The sequence below is a fragment of the Leptonychotes weddellii genome, chromosome 12 (genome assembly GCF_054177405.1).
Source record: "Leptonychotes weddellii isolate Sample4059 chromosome 12, ASM5417740v2, whole genome shotgun sequence".
Classification (NCBI taxonomy): Eukaryota; Metazoa; Chordata; class Mammalia; order Carnivora; family Phocidae; genus Leptonychotes; species Leptonychotes weddellii.
Genome location: NC_138380.1, coordinates 15,879,640 through 15,895,042, shown reverse-complemented (window position 1 = coordinate 15,895,042; position 15,403 = coordinate 15,879,640). Strand labels below are relative to the sequence as shown.

The 15,403-nt window shown below is 46.8% G+C and overlaps 1 protein-coding gene across 2 annotated transcripts in view; it reads right to left on the bottom strand.

Annotated features, from left to right (window-relative positions):
- LOC102732645 (solute carrier family 23 member 1-like) overlaps positions 1-15,403 on the bottom strand; it is a 51,988-nt gene that overhangs the window by 3,615 nt on the left and 32,970 nt on the right. For both annotated transcript variants that reach the window (XM_081800048.1, XM_081800049.1), the window contains exons 6-12: positions 10,286-10,467; positions 9,262-9,382; positions 8,044-8,200; positions 6,967-7,220; positions 2,464-2,628; positions 1,947-2,055; positions 1,755-1,850 (exon numbers count right to left, since the gene is read on the bottom strand). In XM_081800048.1, the coding sequence (XP_081656174.1) occupies positions 1,755-1,850; positions 1,947-2,055; positions 2,464-2,628; positions 6,967-7,220; positions 8,044-8,200; positions 9,262-9,382; positions 10,286-10,467 (1,084 nt within the window). The remainder of the gene's footprint in view (positions 1-1,754; positions 1,851-1,946; positions 2,056-2,463; positions 2,629-6,966; positions 7,221-8,043; positions 8,201-9,261; positions 9,383-10,285; positions 10,468-15,403) is intronic.

Sequence of the window (15,403 nt, the reverse complement as noted above, 5' to 3'; positions counted from 1 at the left end):
GACAGCAAGCAGTCAGCACTGGGCACTGACCAGAGCACCCGCTGGGCTGGGGGAGCCTCTGGCGCCCCCGGCAGGCACCCGTGGGGTCTCCTCTCCGCGCCCTCCACCTGCCAACAGCACCTCCTCCTTCTCTGCCCATTTGGAGTCACAGCTCAGGGCGCTCCAGGGCATTCCCTGAGCTCCCACTGCTGGACGGTACAATCTTCTCTGAACACCATCCTTTCCTCATCTTCAAGGGGCGGGTCTTTCCACGCTTTGTTTCTAGAATGCAGATGCACTTTAAACGTGGAGAGAACAAATGCGGAAAATAGAGTACCACGAAGCAGGTGCTATCCTAAAGGTCCTCTCAAGAGGCCGTGGGAGGTTCAAGAAGGGAGCATTGAAAGCCATCCATGAGGGTGGCCCTGCACTCCTCACTGCGACATCCTCAGCACCCAGGGACTCGGTTTGCTCCTTACCACATGTATTACCCTCTATTCTCATTGTCTGTTCTCTTGTCTTTCTCCCCTGTTAGCCTGTGGGTTTCTGGAAGGTGGAAGGCATGTCTTTCTGCTCTTTGTATTCTCAGTACATAGCACCTGGAACACAGCAAGTGTTCAATAGGTTTTTATGGAAAGAAAGAAAAGAAAGAGAGAAAGAGAAAGAGAAAGAAAGAAAGAAAGAAGAAAAAGAGAGAAAGAAAGAAAGAAGGGAGGGAGGGAGAGAAAGAAGGGAGGGAGAGAGAAAAAAAAGGAAGAAAGAAAGAAGGGAGGGAGGGAGGGAGGGAGGGAGAGAGAGAGAGGAAGGAAGGAGGGAAGGAGGGAAGGAAGGAAGGAAGGAAGGAAGGAAGGAAGAAAGAAAGAAAGAAAGAGAGAAAGAAAGAAAGAAAGAAAGAAAAAGAAAGAAAGGAAGGAAGGAAGGAAGAGGGCACCTGGGTGGCTCAGTTGGTTAAGCGACTGCCTTCAGCTCAGGTCATGATCCTGGAGTCCCGGGATCGAGTCCCGCATCGGGCTCCCTGCTCGGCAGGGAGTCTGCTTCTCCCTCTGACCCTCCCCCCTCTCATGTGCTCTCTCTCTCTCTCTCTCATCTCTCTCTCTCTCAAAATAAATAAATAAAATCTTTACAAAAAAAGAAAGAAAGAAAGAATACATGTATTCTCTCTCTCACCAATCAGACTTTGGGCTCTTAGCTGTTTTTGTTTCTAGTGTGTTTCTCACCTTAGGGCCCTGTTTAGCTGAATTGTGTCCCCTCAAAAATCATAGGTTGAAGCCTTAACCCCCCACTTCAGAATGTGAATATATTTGGAGATAGGACCTTTAAAAAGGTGATTCCATTAAAGATGAGGTCTTTAGGGTGGGCCCTAATCTAATCTGACTAGTGTCCTTATAGGAAGAGCCTAGGACACACAGAGAGACACCAGAGATGCACCCACCCAGAGGAAAGGCCATGTGAGGTCACAGCAAGAAGGCGGCCATCTGCAAGCCAAGGAGAGAGGCCTCGGGAGAAACCAACTCTGCCAGCACCTTGATCTCAGTCTTCTAGCCTCCAGACTGTGAGGAAATACACTTTGGCTGTTTAAACCGGTCCAGGGTGTTTTGTTATGGCAGCCCTAGAAAGCTAATACGGGCCTGTATGTCCCACCCAGAGGCAGGGCCTGCTCAGGATCTGCTGTGGTCAGCCTGACATGGTAATAAGGGTCAGAGAAGCCATGTGGGTGGCCCAAATGCTGCCTATCTACCCACACCACCAGCCTACAGAGTGAAGGCGAGCCCTACCAGGGATGGTGTTGTCCAGCAAAAAGCCCAGAAATCCACCAACAAACATGCCCGTGGTCAGCAGCACCTGGATGACCTGGTCCAGTTGGAGAATCCCTAGAGTGAAGACAAAAGTAACAGGGATTCCCAGGGACCAAGGTCCCCACTGGCCCTGCCCCTGGAGTGGTCACAGTTTAGAAGACAGAGAATCACCTGTCTGGAGCGTCTCAGAGTTCTTGTTCACCCAGCTGGGAATGGCGAGCCCACAGTAGATGGAGAAGCCAAAGATAAAGAGGTTCCTGGATGAGTTCATGTCCACATACTGCAGGAGAGAGGCCACCATGGAAGCCCAGAGTCATCAGCACCTGTTCTGCATAGCAATCTAACTCCCCTCCAAGTGCCCACTCCCCTCCCACTGCCACCAGGGGTGGGGGGGTACTGAGGCTGGACTCCTAGCAACACACTCAGTGGGCAAGCCAGGCCCCGATTCCCACTTGGCCCTGGGAGTTGAGTGGTCTGAACGACCCAATTCAAACTGATGCAGTTTCTGTTTTTCAGAAGTTTGGATGCTTCTGGCTACTTCTGTCTTCCATTTGGAAGCCATTGTGGTTTCTGGGACCAATGATTCCTTCTCCTCCACTCAGCCCCAGCCCTATTCCCTCCATCTCAATCCCCTTGGGCTCCTTTCAAGAGATTCCCTGGCTGCTCTTCTAGGAGCACCTTGCCTCACCTGCAGATTGGAGATCCCCACGGCGGTGATGACCCCAAACATCACCAGGAACATGCCTCCGATCACAGGGGTTGGGATGGTGGCGAAGGCAGCCCCAATCTTCCCAAATACGCCCATCAGGAGCAGCAAGCAGCCAGCAGCAACCATCACCATCCTGCTCCCCACCTGTGGGGCTCAGGGGATTGAGGGATGAGATGCTCAGCAGGTCTCTGCCTTGCTCTACAAACAACACTCCAGGGGACTTGTAAGAGCCATACAACATGACCCCAAAATGGCCCCCTTACTTGCACATGGGGTTGGAAAGGATGAGGGTGTGACCTTGTGTCCTGGCCTCTGGCCTCATCTTGTCACTCACTGCTCTATCCCTGCCTTAAAGTCCTGACTCAAGTGCTCCTCCCCTAAGAAGCCTTTCCAGTGAGGCAAAAGGTCTCTCTCGGAAGGCAGTGGCCCAGTGCTTAAAAATGGGCATGTGATGGCCCACCCCAGCTCTGCTTCTAACTAGCTGTGTGACTTTGGGCACATTACTTAACCTCTCCAAATAGCCTGCAAATTTACCAAATGGAATGAATAATACTTACTTCACAAACTCATTTTACAAGGCCAGCATTACCTTGATACCAAAGCCAGACAATGATATTCTAAGAAACTACAGGCCAATATCCCTAATGAATATAGAGGTTAAAAGTCTCAATAAAATATTAGGAAACCAGGGGTGCCTGGGTGGCTCAGTTGGTTAAGCATCTGCCTTTGGCTTGGGTCATGATCTCAGGGTCCTGGGATTGAGGCCCGTGTTGGCCTCCTTGCTCAGTGGGGAGCCTGCTTCTCCCTCTCTGTGCATGTGCTCTCTCTCTCTCTCTCTCTCTCACATAAATAAAATCTCTTAAAAAAATATTAGGGAACCAAATTCAACAGCCCATTAAAAGGATCATATGCTGTGACCAAGTGGGATTTATCCCTGGAATGCAAGCATGTTTCAACATGCACAAACAATAAATGTGATACACCACATAAACAAAATGAAAGATAAAAACTATAAAATCATGCAGAAAAGGCATTAGACAAAATACAACATCTTTTCATGATAAAAACTCTCAATAAACTCTCTATACCCATAGAAGGAACATACCTCAACACAGTGAAAGCCATAAATGACAGCTGAGATGATATGATCTTATATAGAGAAAATCCTAAAGACTCAACCAAGAAACTATCAGCCCCAATCAATGAACCAGTAAAGTCACAGAATAGAAAAATCAACACACCAGTTGCATTTCTATAAGCTAACAACAAAATATCTGAAAAATAAAGAAAACAATCCAGTCACAATAGCATCAAAAATGATAAAATACTTAAGAATGAATTTAACCAAGGGGGTAAAGATCTGTACACTAAAAACTATAAGACACTGATGAAAGAAATTGAAGAAGACACAAACAAATGGAAAGATATCCTGTGTTCATGGATAAGATTTAATGTTGTTAAGATGTCCATACTACCCAAAGCGATCTATAGATTCGAAGCAATCTCTAACAAAAATCCAATGGCATTTTTCACAGAAATAGAAAAAAAATCCTAAAATTTGTCTGTAAACACAAAAGACCCCGAATAGCTAAAGCAATCCTGAGAAAGAAGAATAGAACTGGAAGCCTCACACTTCCTGATTTCAAACAATACTCTAAAGCTGTAGTAATTAAAACAGTATGATCCTGGCATAAAAATGTGTCTACATAGACCAACAGAACAGAATTCGGAGCCCCAAAATAAACCCATGCATACATGGTCAACTAATATTTGACAAGGAAGTCAAGCATATTCAATGGGGGAAAGGATAGTCACATCAATAAATGGGGTTGGGAAACCCAGAGAACCACACACAGAAGGATGAAATTGGACCTCTACCTTGCACCACTCAAAAAATTTAACTCAGCATGAGTTAAAGACTTAAATGTAAGACCTGAAACTATGAAAGTCCTAGAAGAAAACAGAGGGGGAAATCCCCTTGAAATTGGTCTTCACAGTTTTGGGGGGTATGACACCAAAAGTACAAACAACAAAAGCGAAAGTGAACAAATGGGACTACATCAAACTAAAATCTTCTGCTCAGCAAAGGAAACAATTGACAAAATAAAAAGACATCTTACAGGATGGGATAAAATATTTGTAAACCATCTATCTGATCAGGGATTAATATAAAAAATGTATAAAGAATTTATACAACTCAATTATAACAACAACAATGACTTAAAAATAGGCAGAGAAACTGAACAGACGTTTCTCCAAAGAAGACATCCAGATGGCCAACAGACACACGAAAAGATACTCAACATCACTCATCATCAGGGAAATGCAAATCAAAACCACAATGAGGGATGCCTGGGTGGCTCAGTCGTTAAGCGTCTGTCTCCGGCTCAGGTCATGATCCCAGGGTCCTGGATCGAGCCCCGCATTGGGCTCCCTGCTCTGCGGGAAGCCTGCTTCTCCCTCTCCCACTCCCCCCGCTTGTGTTCCCTCTCTAGCTGTGTCTTTCTCTGTCAAATAAATAGATAAAATCTTTAAAAAAAAAAAAACCACAATGAAATATCACCTCACATCTGTTAGATTCAGTTATAAAAAAGATAAAAAATAACAAGTGTTGGTAGAGATGTGCAGAAGAGGGAAACTTTGTGTGTTGTTGATGGGAACATAAATTGGCAAAGCCACTATGGAAAACAGCATGGCTTTTCCTCAAAAAATTAAAAATAGAATTACCATATGATCCATCAATTCCTCTTGTGAGTATTTATGCAAAGAAACCAAAACTTTAACTTGAAAAAATATCTGCAACCCATGTTTATTGCAGCATGATTGACAACAGCCAAGACATGGAAACAACCTAAATAATGGATGAGTGGAGAAAGAAATGTGGTATGTACACACACACACACACACACACACACACACAGAGGAATATTATTCAGCCATAAAAAATGAAATCTTTCCATTTGCAACAACATGGATAGACTTTGAAGGCATTATGCTAAGTGAAATATGTCAGAGAAAGACAAATACCGTATGGTACCATTCATATGTGGAGTCTAAAAAAGCTAAAATCAGGGCACCTGGGTGGCTCAGTTGGTTGTGTCCAACTCTGATTTCAGCTCAGGTCATGATCTCAGGGTTGTGAGATTGAGTCCCGCCTCAGGCTCCATGCTGGACATGGAGTCTGCTTCAGATTCTCTCTTTCTCTCCCTCTCCCTCTGCCCCTCCCCACCCCTGCTCACACATTCTCTCTCTTAAAAAAAAAAATAAAATAAGTAAAAAAATAAAAAAGCTAAATTCACAGAAATAGGGTAGAGTGGTGGTTACTAGGGTCTTCAGGGTGGAAAAAATGGGGAGATGTTCGTCAAAGAGTACAAACTTCCAGTTAGAAGATGAGTAAGTTCTGGGGACCTAATGTACAATATTGTGATTATATTTAACAAAGCCGAATTACACACTTGAAAGTTGCTAGAGAGTAGATCTTAAATGTTCTCACCACAAAAAAAAAAAAAAAAGAAATGGTAATTATGTAACATGATGGGAGTGTTAGGTAATGGTGGTCATCACATGGCAAAATGGAAGAGTATCAAATAAACACACTGTACAGCTTAAACTTACACAATGTTATATTATAATCAAGTATATCTCAGTAAAGCTACGGGGGAGGAGGCGGGAAGGAAAATCCATGTGTCTGGAGCGCAGGGGGACAGAGAGACACATAGGAGATGGATGAAGAGCAAGGCAAGGGCTCCACCATAAAGGGCTGTAAGGGCCACAGAGAGGAGCTAGAATGAAATCCAGACACAAGGCATAAACAAAATGCGGTGTATATCTATGGAGTGGAATATTACCGGACTGTCTGTGGACAGTCCTGGACATTCTGCTAAGTGAGATAAGCCAGTCACAGAAAGACAAATACTGTAGGATGAAGTCCCTAGAGTCGTCAAATTCATAGAAACAGCAACTAGAATGCTAGTTGACAGGTGCTGGGGATAAAGGAGAATAAGGAGTTGTTTGATTGGTGCAGATTTCAGTCTTTATGTCATGCGTCTTTAACCACAATTAAAAGTATTTTTTAAGTATCTTTAAAAAGTGGCAACTACTGAATTCACTAATGCAGCAGTGATAAAGTAGCAGATCCTGCCTTTGCTTATTGTTCTTTCCAGTCTAAGAGCTTATTTATTTAAATGTCTTCCTGACAAGACATGCGGTAAGGATTTACCACATCAAAATGAATTTTTTGGTTGTGTTTATAATCCTCATAAGGAACAAGAAACAAAGACCTGCATCAAAGCTAACGAAAACACAGCCCCGCCAATATTTTTATTTTAGCTCCCTGAGACCCGTGTTGGACTTTTGAACTCCAGATCAAGAGAATGACAAATCCGAGTTGTTTGAAAGCACTGCGTTTGTGATCATTTGTTGCAGCCACAGGTGGATGACAGATGCAGGCACCCAGCCTAAGGTCACGGGCGGCAGACTTACCCTGGTGATGCCCAGCGCCCCGACGTTCTCGCTGTAGGAGGTGGTGCCGTTCCCTGTACCCCAGGCCCCCGCCAGAAGACAGCCAAGACCCTCAATGCCGATGCCGCGGTTGACCGCGTGCCTCGGAGGGGGCGGGGCCCCCACCAGCCGGGCACAGGCATAATAATCGCCTACTGACTCCACCATCGAGGAGATTACCCCCGCAATGATCCCAAAGACCCCAGCCAGGCTGATGGTGGGGAGGCCCCACTGTCCTGCAAGAACGAGGCAGAGGGAACGTTAATCCAGAAGACAACAGGTTGCTGAGCCCAAAATAACTTCTCTGCTGGAGGGGGTCTTTGGAAGGCTTGAAAGACCAGGCAGTGTATCTCCCAACCCCACAACTGTCCAGAGGCTTTGGCTTGGACTCCTGCCCAGCCATTCCTCCCCGAGGGCAAGTCAGACACCCAGACCTTGAGGTCACTGTGTGCAAAAACAGCCAACAGCAGGGCCCCTTCCTGGGCAGATCTTGAAGCATTTGGAGGCAGAGATTCTTATTCAGGGAGGAACGAGCTCCACAGTCCACAGGGCCAGGCCAGCCCTCCCTGGACCTGGTTATTAATACCCCTGAGCCAAAAGTGCTGGGAAAGGCAACCAGAAGTGGGCTAAGGGATGGCCTTGACCTCATATTTTTTAAGTATCTGACTTAGAAATGTTCTAAGTCAGCCCAAGGCTCCCTTGGGTAGAATCCAACTAATCCAGGAAGACTCCCAAAGGTCTGGCTAGAAGGTCGAGACCTCTCTGATCTGCCCGCTCTCAGACCATGGGTTCTGAGTATCATGGAGGAGGGGATGAGAAGAAGGTCCAGGAGTGGGAGCCTTTGGTCTAACACCCCCAGAGGATTCTTAGGACAACCCAAGGGTCTCCTTCTCTTAGGGGTCTCCCATGGACCCCCTAGGGCCTGCTCTTCCTTGTCAGATCTTTTGGAGGAGATCTATCCCCTGGCTCTATTCAACTCTCCATTCATTGCCCTTGACCCCATGGACAGTCCTGGAAAACACGTGTCCCTGGCAGAAAGGAGCCCTATCTTCTCATTACCTGGGTAAGGGAAGCGAAACCAAGGAGCCTGGCTCAGCACATCGCCTTTGGTGTCAGTGCGGGCCAGGTGCCCATAGGCGGTGGGGGCTGTAGGAAGGGCGTTGGTGACTGTGAGCACGAAGCAGAGAAGCCACGAGATGCAAAGCGCCAGCAGCACCTGCAGAGGGAGCCCCTTCACTACCCAGCCCAGGGCCCCAGCCCCTGCCGACACCTTCCAGAGGTGCTGGGCCAGGGAGGGAGGTCGGGGAGGCTCTCTGAAGTGAGGAAATGCTGGGCTACTGGCCCTTGCAATGACCACCGCAATCTGTGTCATTAGCACGTTAAAGAAATGTAGGATATAAACCATGGAAAACCTTGTGTCAAATAGAGGCAGAAAGGTCTAGCAGAATAGGCAGAGCCTGGGTCCAAAGGACTACTGTCTGTCCCCCCTTCCACTGTTGGCTGGTCACATGACCTTGGATCAAACTCTCCGAGCCTCAGTTTCCTCGTCTGTACAATAGAATGACAATCAGTGCTCTACAGAGCCTGAAGCTTTACTGATACTTAATCCCTGGTGGCAGAACCCCAGAAAGGTGTATTTTTAGCAATGTCCTCAAGTGATTCTTGTGCATGCAGAATGGTAGAACCACCAGCCTGCAGGGCAGTGAGAGATCAGTGATATGTGGAAGTATCTTTTTACAACGTGAAATGTAGCTCACAGTTAAATTAAACCTGAAAACGTATTGTGTGGTTGGCAGCCACACAAACTAACACCAAGATGCAAATCCAGCAGAGGAATGTCTGAAAAGTGAGGGACCAGTGTTGTCACGAGGGATCCGGATTACCCACAAGCCACCGAGAACTTGATCTGAGCAACTGGGTCCTCAGTTTTCTATAATTAGCCGTGAACCTTGCTATGGGGACGGCCCCAGGAACATGTGACAAGGATGTCCCACACGGGTGCCCAGAGCTGCGACCTAGGGCAGGGTTCTCTGCTCCGGGATGAGAAGCTTTGCGGAGCGACGGGGACGGCATTACACCAACAGCCAGGGAGCATTCCCACGGCCGGTGGGGCTCCCCTCAGCCTCCTTCTACGGCAGAGGAGTGGGGGTCAGGGAGGAGAGACCCTGCACACGGGGAAGCATTTGCTTTGGGAACCTCCTGGGAGTGCGAGAGGCTGCCCTTCACTCTCCGGGGGCGAGTCCACTAAGAAGGGAAGAGGGCAAGGGTGCTTCTTACCGGGAAGACCTGAAACAGGTAGAACTTAGACATGTGACACTTTTTCTTTCCTCCATAAACCGGCACTGGCACGGCGACGTTTTTCAGGTACTGAGAAAACAGTACGATGAGGAAGATGGTCCTGAAACAGAAACAAGCCATGCCCAGCCTGGCAAGCTGGGGCTCGTCCTGAGCAAGGGTCCAGGAAGCTGAGCCACCACGCGTCTCTGGGACGGGGTGGCCGGGCCACACTGGGAGCGTCCCCAAGGAGGCAGGCCCCATCCCTGAGATGGTGGGCTGGTCCCTTTCAGAGCTGCTGGTGGCTAGAGAGGAATACCGGGAAGGGGGGCTGTTACTCCCGGCGGGTCAGCAGCTGGACAGATCCCAGCAGGTGGAGCCAGTGAGGCCCGAGTCGGAGACTGTCTTCTCTCCCGGGTCATTGTGCAAGTCCTAGTCCTCTTGGTCAGACCATCACCGCGGCGTGAATGCGCATGTCCAGTGCCAACCCCAAGTCCCTTCACAGCGCTGTGGAAATGCCTAAGGCCTCTTTTTTCCCTAAAGCCTTCCTGATCCTCCCCGTTGGCTGTCATCACCCCCTGCCCTGGACCATGCACAGCATTCTATGATGCTCATCACTGTCTCCTGGTGTTATAGCTCCTTGGACCTGAGGCTCATCTCTCTCCTACACTATAAGATTACTGAGAGCTGGAGCGATGTCTTTGCACCCTTCCCAGGTACCAGAGGTTTACAAACATTGGCTCAATGAAAACCTAGCAGGCAGAGGACCCGCAGTATCAATGTTCTGTAAACACTAAGTATTCTTATATACCGCCTGTCATTAACTTACGGTTTCTGAGGACTAATAATGTAACAAATAGTAGTAATAACTGATGGTAGCAATTTCACCACTTTTTAAGTATCATAATGTTTATGAAACTATCTGTAAACCACAAGAGTTTGCCAATATCCAGAACACATTATTCCTACTGGGTAATCTTCCACCAGAAAGAACTGAGCTGACACTCCATTCCCAGAGAGCACTTACATGGCAGCAATCCCCCAGTGGATCCCAGCGTTATTGCCCGCAGAATCAAAGAGAGGCAAGGCCACCAAGGAGATGGTTGGAGCGATGGTCAAGGGGCCAATGAAGCGCATGAGAAACCCAATGAGGCCTGAGAATCCCACTAGCATCTGGACACAGGAAGCGACCATGATGGCGCCCTGCAACTGAAGAGAGAAAGTACAGCTCAGACACCTGAAGCTTGCAGAGACTGTGGGCCTCAGCCCAGTTCCAGCCATCATGGCAAACCCAGCTGTGCAGCCCACTTCTAACCCGGGCCCCCCAGGTGGCACGCACAGAGGCAGAGCAGGATCAAACCTGAACCTCAGAGCAATGGAGGCAAGGAGAGCCCTGTTCTTGCTCCTCTCTCCGGCTCTGGATTTCCAACTACTGGTTGGACATTTTCACTTCATTTGGAGGTTTTCAGGAAATAGCTTTCAAAAGTATTTACTGGTCACAGTGATGATGATGATGTTAACTGACATCACTCCATAGCGTGTTGAACCTCTTGCGGCTTTATTTTTCTGTGTTCCCACTTTCTATTGCAAGATATGGCAAATTTTTTTTCTGCCACATAGTGAATATTTTAGGCTTGATGGGCCATATGGGCTCTGTTGAAACTTTTTCAGACAAGATGTGAACAAATGAGCCTCGCTGTGTTCCAATAAAATTTCATGTGTAGACACTGAAATTAGAATTTCATATAATTCTGACACATCATGAAAAAGTAGTCTTCTTTTTCAACCATTTAAAGTGTAAAACCATTCTTAACCTGTGAGCTATATAAAAACAAGCAGCAGGCCAGATTTGGTTCATGGACTGTAGTTTGCCAACCCCTGATCGACTGGACTGATTAAATTAATTAAAGCCTCCGTTCTTACTCTTCTAGTTTGGATGTTATGCATTCCATTTTATCCCTGATAACTTTTCCTTGTTTTAAAGTCTGCTCTTTCTGAAAGTCATAGAGCAACTCCTACTTTATTTTGATTAGTGTTAACATGGTATATTTTTCTCCATCCATTTACTTTCAATCTCTATGTGTCTTCATATTTATTATTTTAAAGATATTTATTTATTTGGGGGGGGCACAAGCAGGGAGAGAGGCAGGGAGAGGGAGAAGCAGGCTCCCCTCTGAGCAAGGAGCCCGATGCTGGACTCGATCCCAGGACCCTGGGATCATGACCTGAGCCGAAGGCAGATGCTTAACTGACTGAGCCACTCAGGTGTCCCTATGTGTCTTCATATTTAAAGTAAGTTTCTTATAGACAACATATAGTTAGGTCATATGTATTTTGTAACCACTCTGACAGTCTCTGTCATCTAGTTGGTACATTTAATCCATTGACATTCACAGTGATTATTGATACAATTGGGTTGATATCTACCATACTCATTACCGTTTTCTATTTGTTGGCCTTGTTCTTTGTTCCTATTTTTGTCTTCTACTCTTTTTGTGGTTTTAATTGAGCATTTCATTTTTTTTCTCCTTTCTTAGCATATCAGTTATACTTCTTTCTTTCTTTCTTTCTTTTTCACTTTTTTTGAGTGATTGCCCTAGAGTTTGCAATGTACTTTTACAACTAATCCAAGTCCACTTTCAAATAACACTATGCCAGTTCATGGGTAGGGTGAGCACCTTATAAAACAAAATAATCTTAAATCCCTCCTTCTCATCCCTTATATCATTGCTGTCACTCATTTCACTTATATCTAAGGACACATAAGTAGTTACATAAAAACTACCAGGTACTGAAAGGTGAAGTTTGAACTGGTCTAAGGTGTTGAAAACTGAACTTGCCTCCTCTTCCCAGTTTTTTACTTTTTCTGCTACCACCATGTCCTTAAAATAGAACGACTGTGCACTTTCACTTCCCCATTACTTAAAGCCCAGTAAGTAACGACCTTCCTATTGGTCCTATATTTGCATCACCTTCACTGGTGGCTCGTAGAGTGATCCACAGTTGGTGTGCTGACCACCAGTGGTTTCAATCCTTGAGATGTGTGTGGATACATATAACTCAGTTAAACAAGGAGAATCTACCTTAGATTCCAATAGGCTGGCTTGGTGAATTCAACCAGTCAATCCAATTAATGAAATGAGGCAAGAACTTTCTCCTACTTACAGCACTGGTGAAAAACACTGGACCAGCAGAGGGAGCTCAACTACCACAGATAGGGCTCCGGGTTTGGCTCACTGGGTTGGACCCTTGGAGGTAACATGGGAAAAAAACAGTGGAGACTATTGTCTTAGGGCAAAAGGAATCTCTACCCTGGGCCCTGGGTTTCAGAGCAGGAATTGGCAAACTTTTTCTGTAAAAAGCCAGATAGTAAATATTTTCGATTTTGTGGGCCATGTGTGCTTTCTATCACATACTCTTTTTTTAAAAACAACCTTTTAAACTAAAAACCAGGGGCGCCTGGGTGGCTCAGTCGTTAAGCGTCTGCCTTCGGCTCAGGTCATGATCCTGGGATCCTGGGATCCTGGGACCCTGGGATCGAAACCTGCATCGGGCTCCCCGCTCCAGGCTCCCTGCTCCGCGGGAAGCCTGCTTCTCCCTCTCCCACTTCCCCTGCTTGTGTTCCCTCTCTCGCTGTTTCTCTCTGTCAAAAAAGAAATTAAAAAATCTTTAAAAATAAAATAAAATAAAATGTAAAAACCATTCTTAGTTCGTGAGCAGTTTAAAAAACAGACCTCAGGCTGGATTTGGTCACAGAGCTGTAGTTTTCATACTCCTTTAAAGGACTTTAAAGGACTCCATATATCATAACCACAAAAATAAACAATAAAGGTATTAAAGAAAATATGGTGTCTCTGCCACTTGGGATCCCATGTTTAATGCAGGTACAGCATGACCCATATCCCTAAACACCTCCCTCACTATTAATACTGTTCAAGCCCCAGGGAAATTATTTTCCAGAACTCTTGCCCAGTGTCCTCAAAACAAGATAACTGCTTCTGAATGCGCTGCAGGTTTGTGAGTTGGGCTATGGTAAGGCTGGAGGCAGATGCTTCGTTAGGACGCAGGAAAGATTTGAGCAGAAGTGCTTGAGTAGGAGGAGAGACAAATGAACTCGTCAGATCTTTCTTCTTGGATAGGATGCAGGCAAGAGACTCCTGCATAAGAAACCCCAGGGTTCAGCAGGTCTGCGCCAAAGGGAAATCCTGCCCTGGCATCTAGCAGAGCAGGGTGAGGAACCCCCACTTCTTGTTCTTTGCTTAGGTTTAATTTGGATTTAACGAAGCCAAATATGGGCTCCCCAGGGGGACAGCAGATAAACAAACACCCACAAGCCGCGCAAGTGTTCCGTGATTCATTCTGTTGATGGCACCGTAAAAACAGGCTTCCCTGAAGAAGCACAGCCTAATTTGGAGAAGGCGCTACAGCGCATGGCATTCTGAGATTGGCCAGCCTGCCTGGCAAAAACCCAGGGCCCACCAGCTTGACGAGTGAAATTCTTAGGCATATCTTCGTCCAGAGCTACCATGGGATTGTTCTTTAAAGATTCAAGAGCTTGTTAACTCTGGGTCCACCCCGAGATAAAAAGGAAGCACAAGGGCTTGATGAGATTTTGGAGGTACGTGCACCTTCAGCCTGTCTATCAGAGCACAGGTGTGTGCCAAAAGGATGCTTTTGAAAGGGAAGAAGAACCGCAGAAGGTTTGGGCTGAAACTCACGGGTTATGGCTCAGACAGATCTACTGTGCCCTCGCAGCCCAGTGTTCCCTGACATGTTGGTAGTAGAACCCACGCTGAATGAGGACGGACCCTGTCAGAAGCCAGGAGCTTCCGTTCTGCCGTGGGGGTGGGGGTGAGGTTGGGGTCTGGAGCAGCTCCTCCTCCCCTCTCCCTCTTTGACAGACCATTACTAACTAGTCTGCACTGTTTGGAATTAGACCACTGGTGAATGGTGCCAATAACTCTAAGATCAGAGACCCCAACCATATCTCGAGTGAGGCCAGAAAGACATTCAAGTAAGGAAGGACAGATCAACAACATTTGCTGATTAAAGGAAATAGTTATGGGCATGTGGGTGGCTCAGTTGGTTAGGCGTCTGCCTTTGGCTCAGGTCATGAGCCCAGGGATCCTGGGATTGAGTCCTGCATTGGGCTCCAAGCACAGCGGGGAGACTGCTTCTCCCTCTGTCTCTCTCCCTGCTTGTACTCTCTCTCTCTCTCTCTCGCAAAAATGAATAAATAAAATCTTTTTAAAAAATTAAAGGACATAGTTATGGTCGGGTAAAGAAAAGGCAGTTATACGGGAGGGGTTCCTAGGATTCATGAGCCAGTGACAATCCCCCCTCCCCTGGGACAGACACTACTTCACAATGTAACCTAACTCTAGCAACAAAGACTTGAGTTTCACCGTGTGAGTCCCTAAATTCAGAAAGACCGGGTTGGAGCCTTGCTAAAGGTGCTGCTCACCTAACTGAGAAAGGGGGAGGCTGTTAGAGTATTTAACATTTCCACAGAAGACCCTTGGTGGAAGAAGGAAAGCAAGTCTAAATCCAGCCAATGGGCTGAGTTATGTGTGATGCGGCTGACTACGCACACATAGATGCTCGGGATCGCCCCTGTGGGCTTGGGGTGTGGCCAACGACTAGCAGTTTGGCCTGGCAAGTGGATCATACAAGACTCTATTGAAATTTTACCTTGTGTGGGACAGGAGTTTATATTTAAATCTCAAATATAGGTGGTTCATGGTGATGTCCCTGAGTCTTAAAAAGAGGGAGGAAGTATGACTTTGAATGTAGTCACAGGGCCCACGAGTTGATACCTTGGGCCACAAACCATGTGCACGCGGGCTCCCAAACAACATAATCCCCATCTCCATCTGAAGGCACTTGCGTTGCCCAGGATGGTCCAGATTGTCAACAGCAATGGGCACAGGTGCCTCGGGTGGGAGAATAGGAGGGTGTATGGCCCATCACGGAGTTGGCAGTCTGCCCATGCCTGACATTTCAGAATATGGGAGGATTTCATGTTTTTTAAAACTGGTATTGACAGGGGCGCCTGGGTGGCTCAGTTGGTTAGGCGACTGCCTTCGGCTCAGGTCATGATCCTGGAGTCCCGGGATCGAGTCCCGCATCGGGCTCCCTGCTCGGC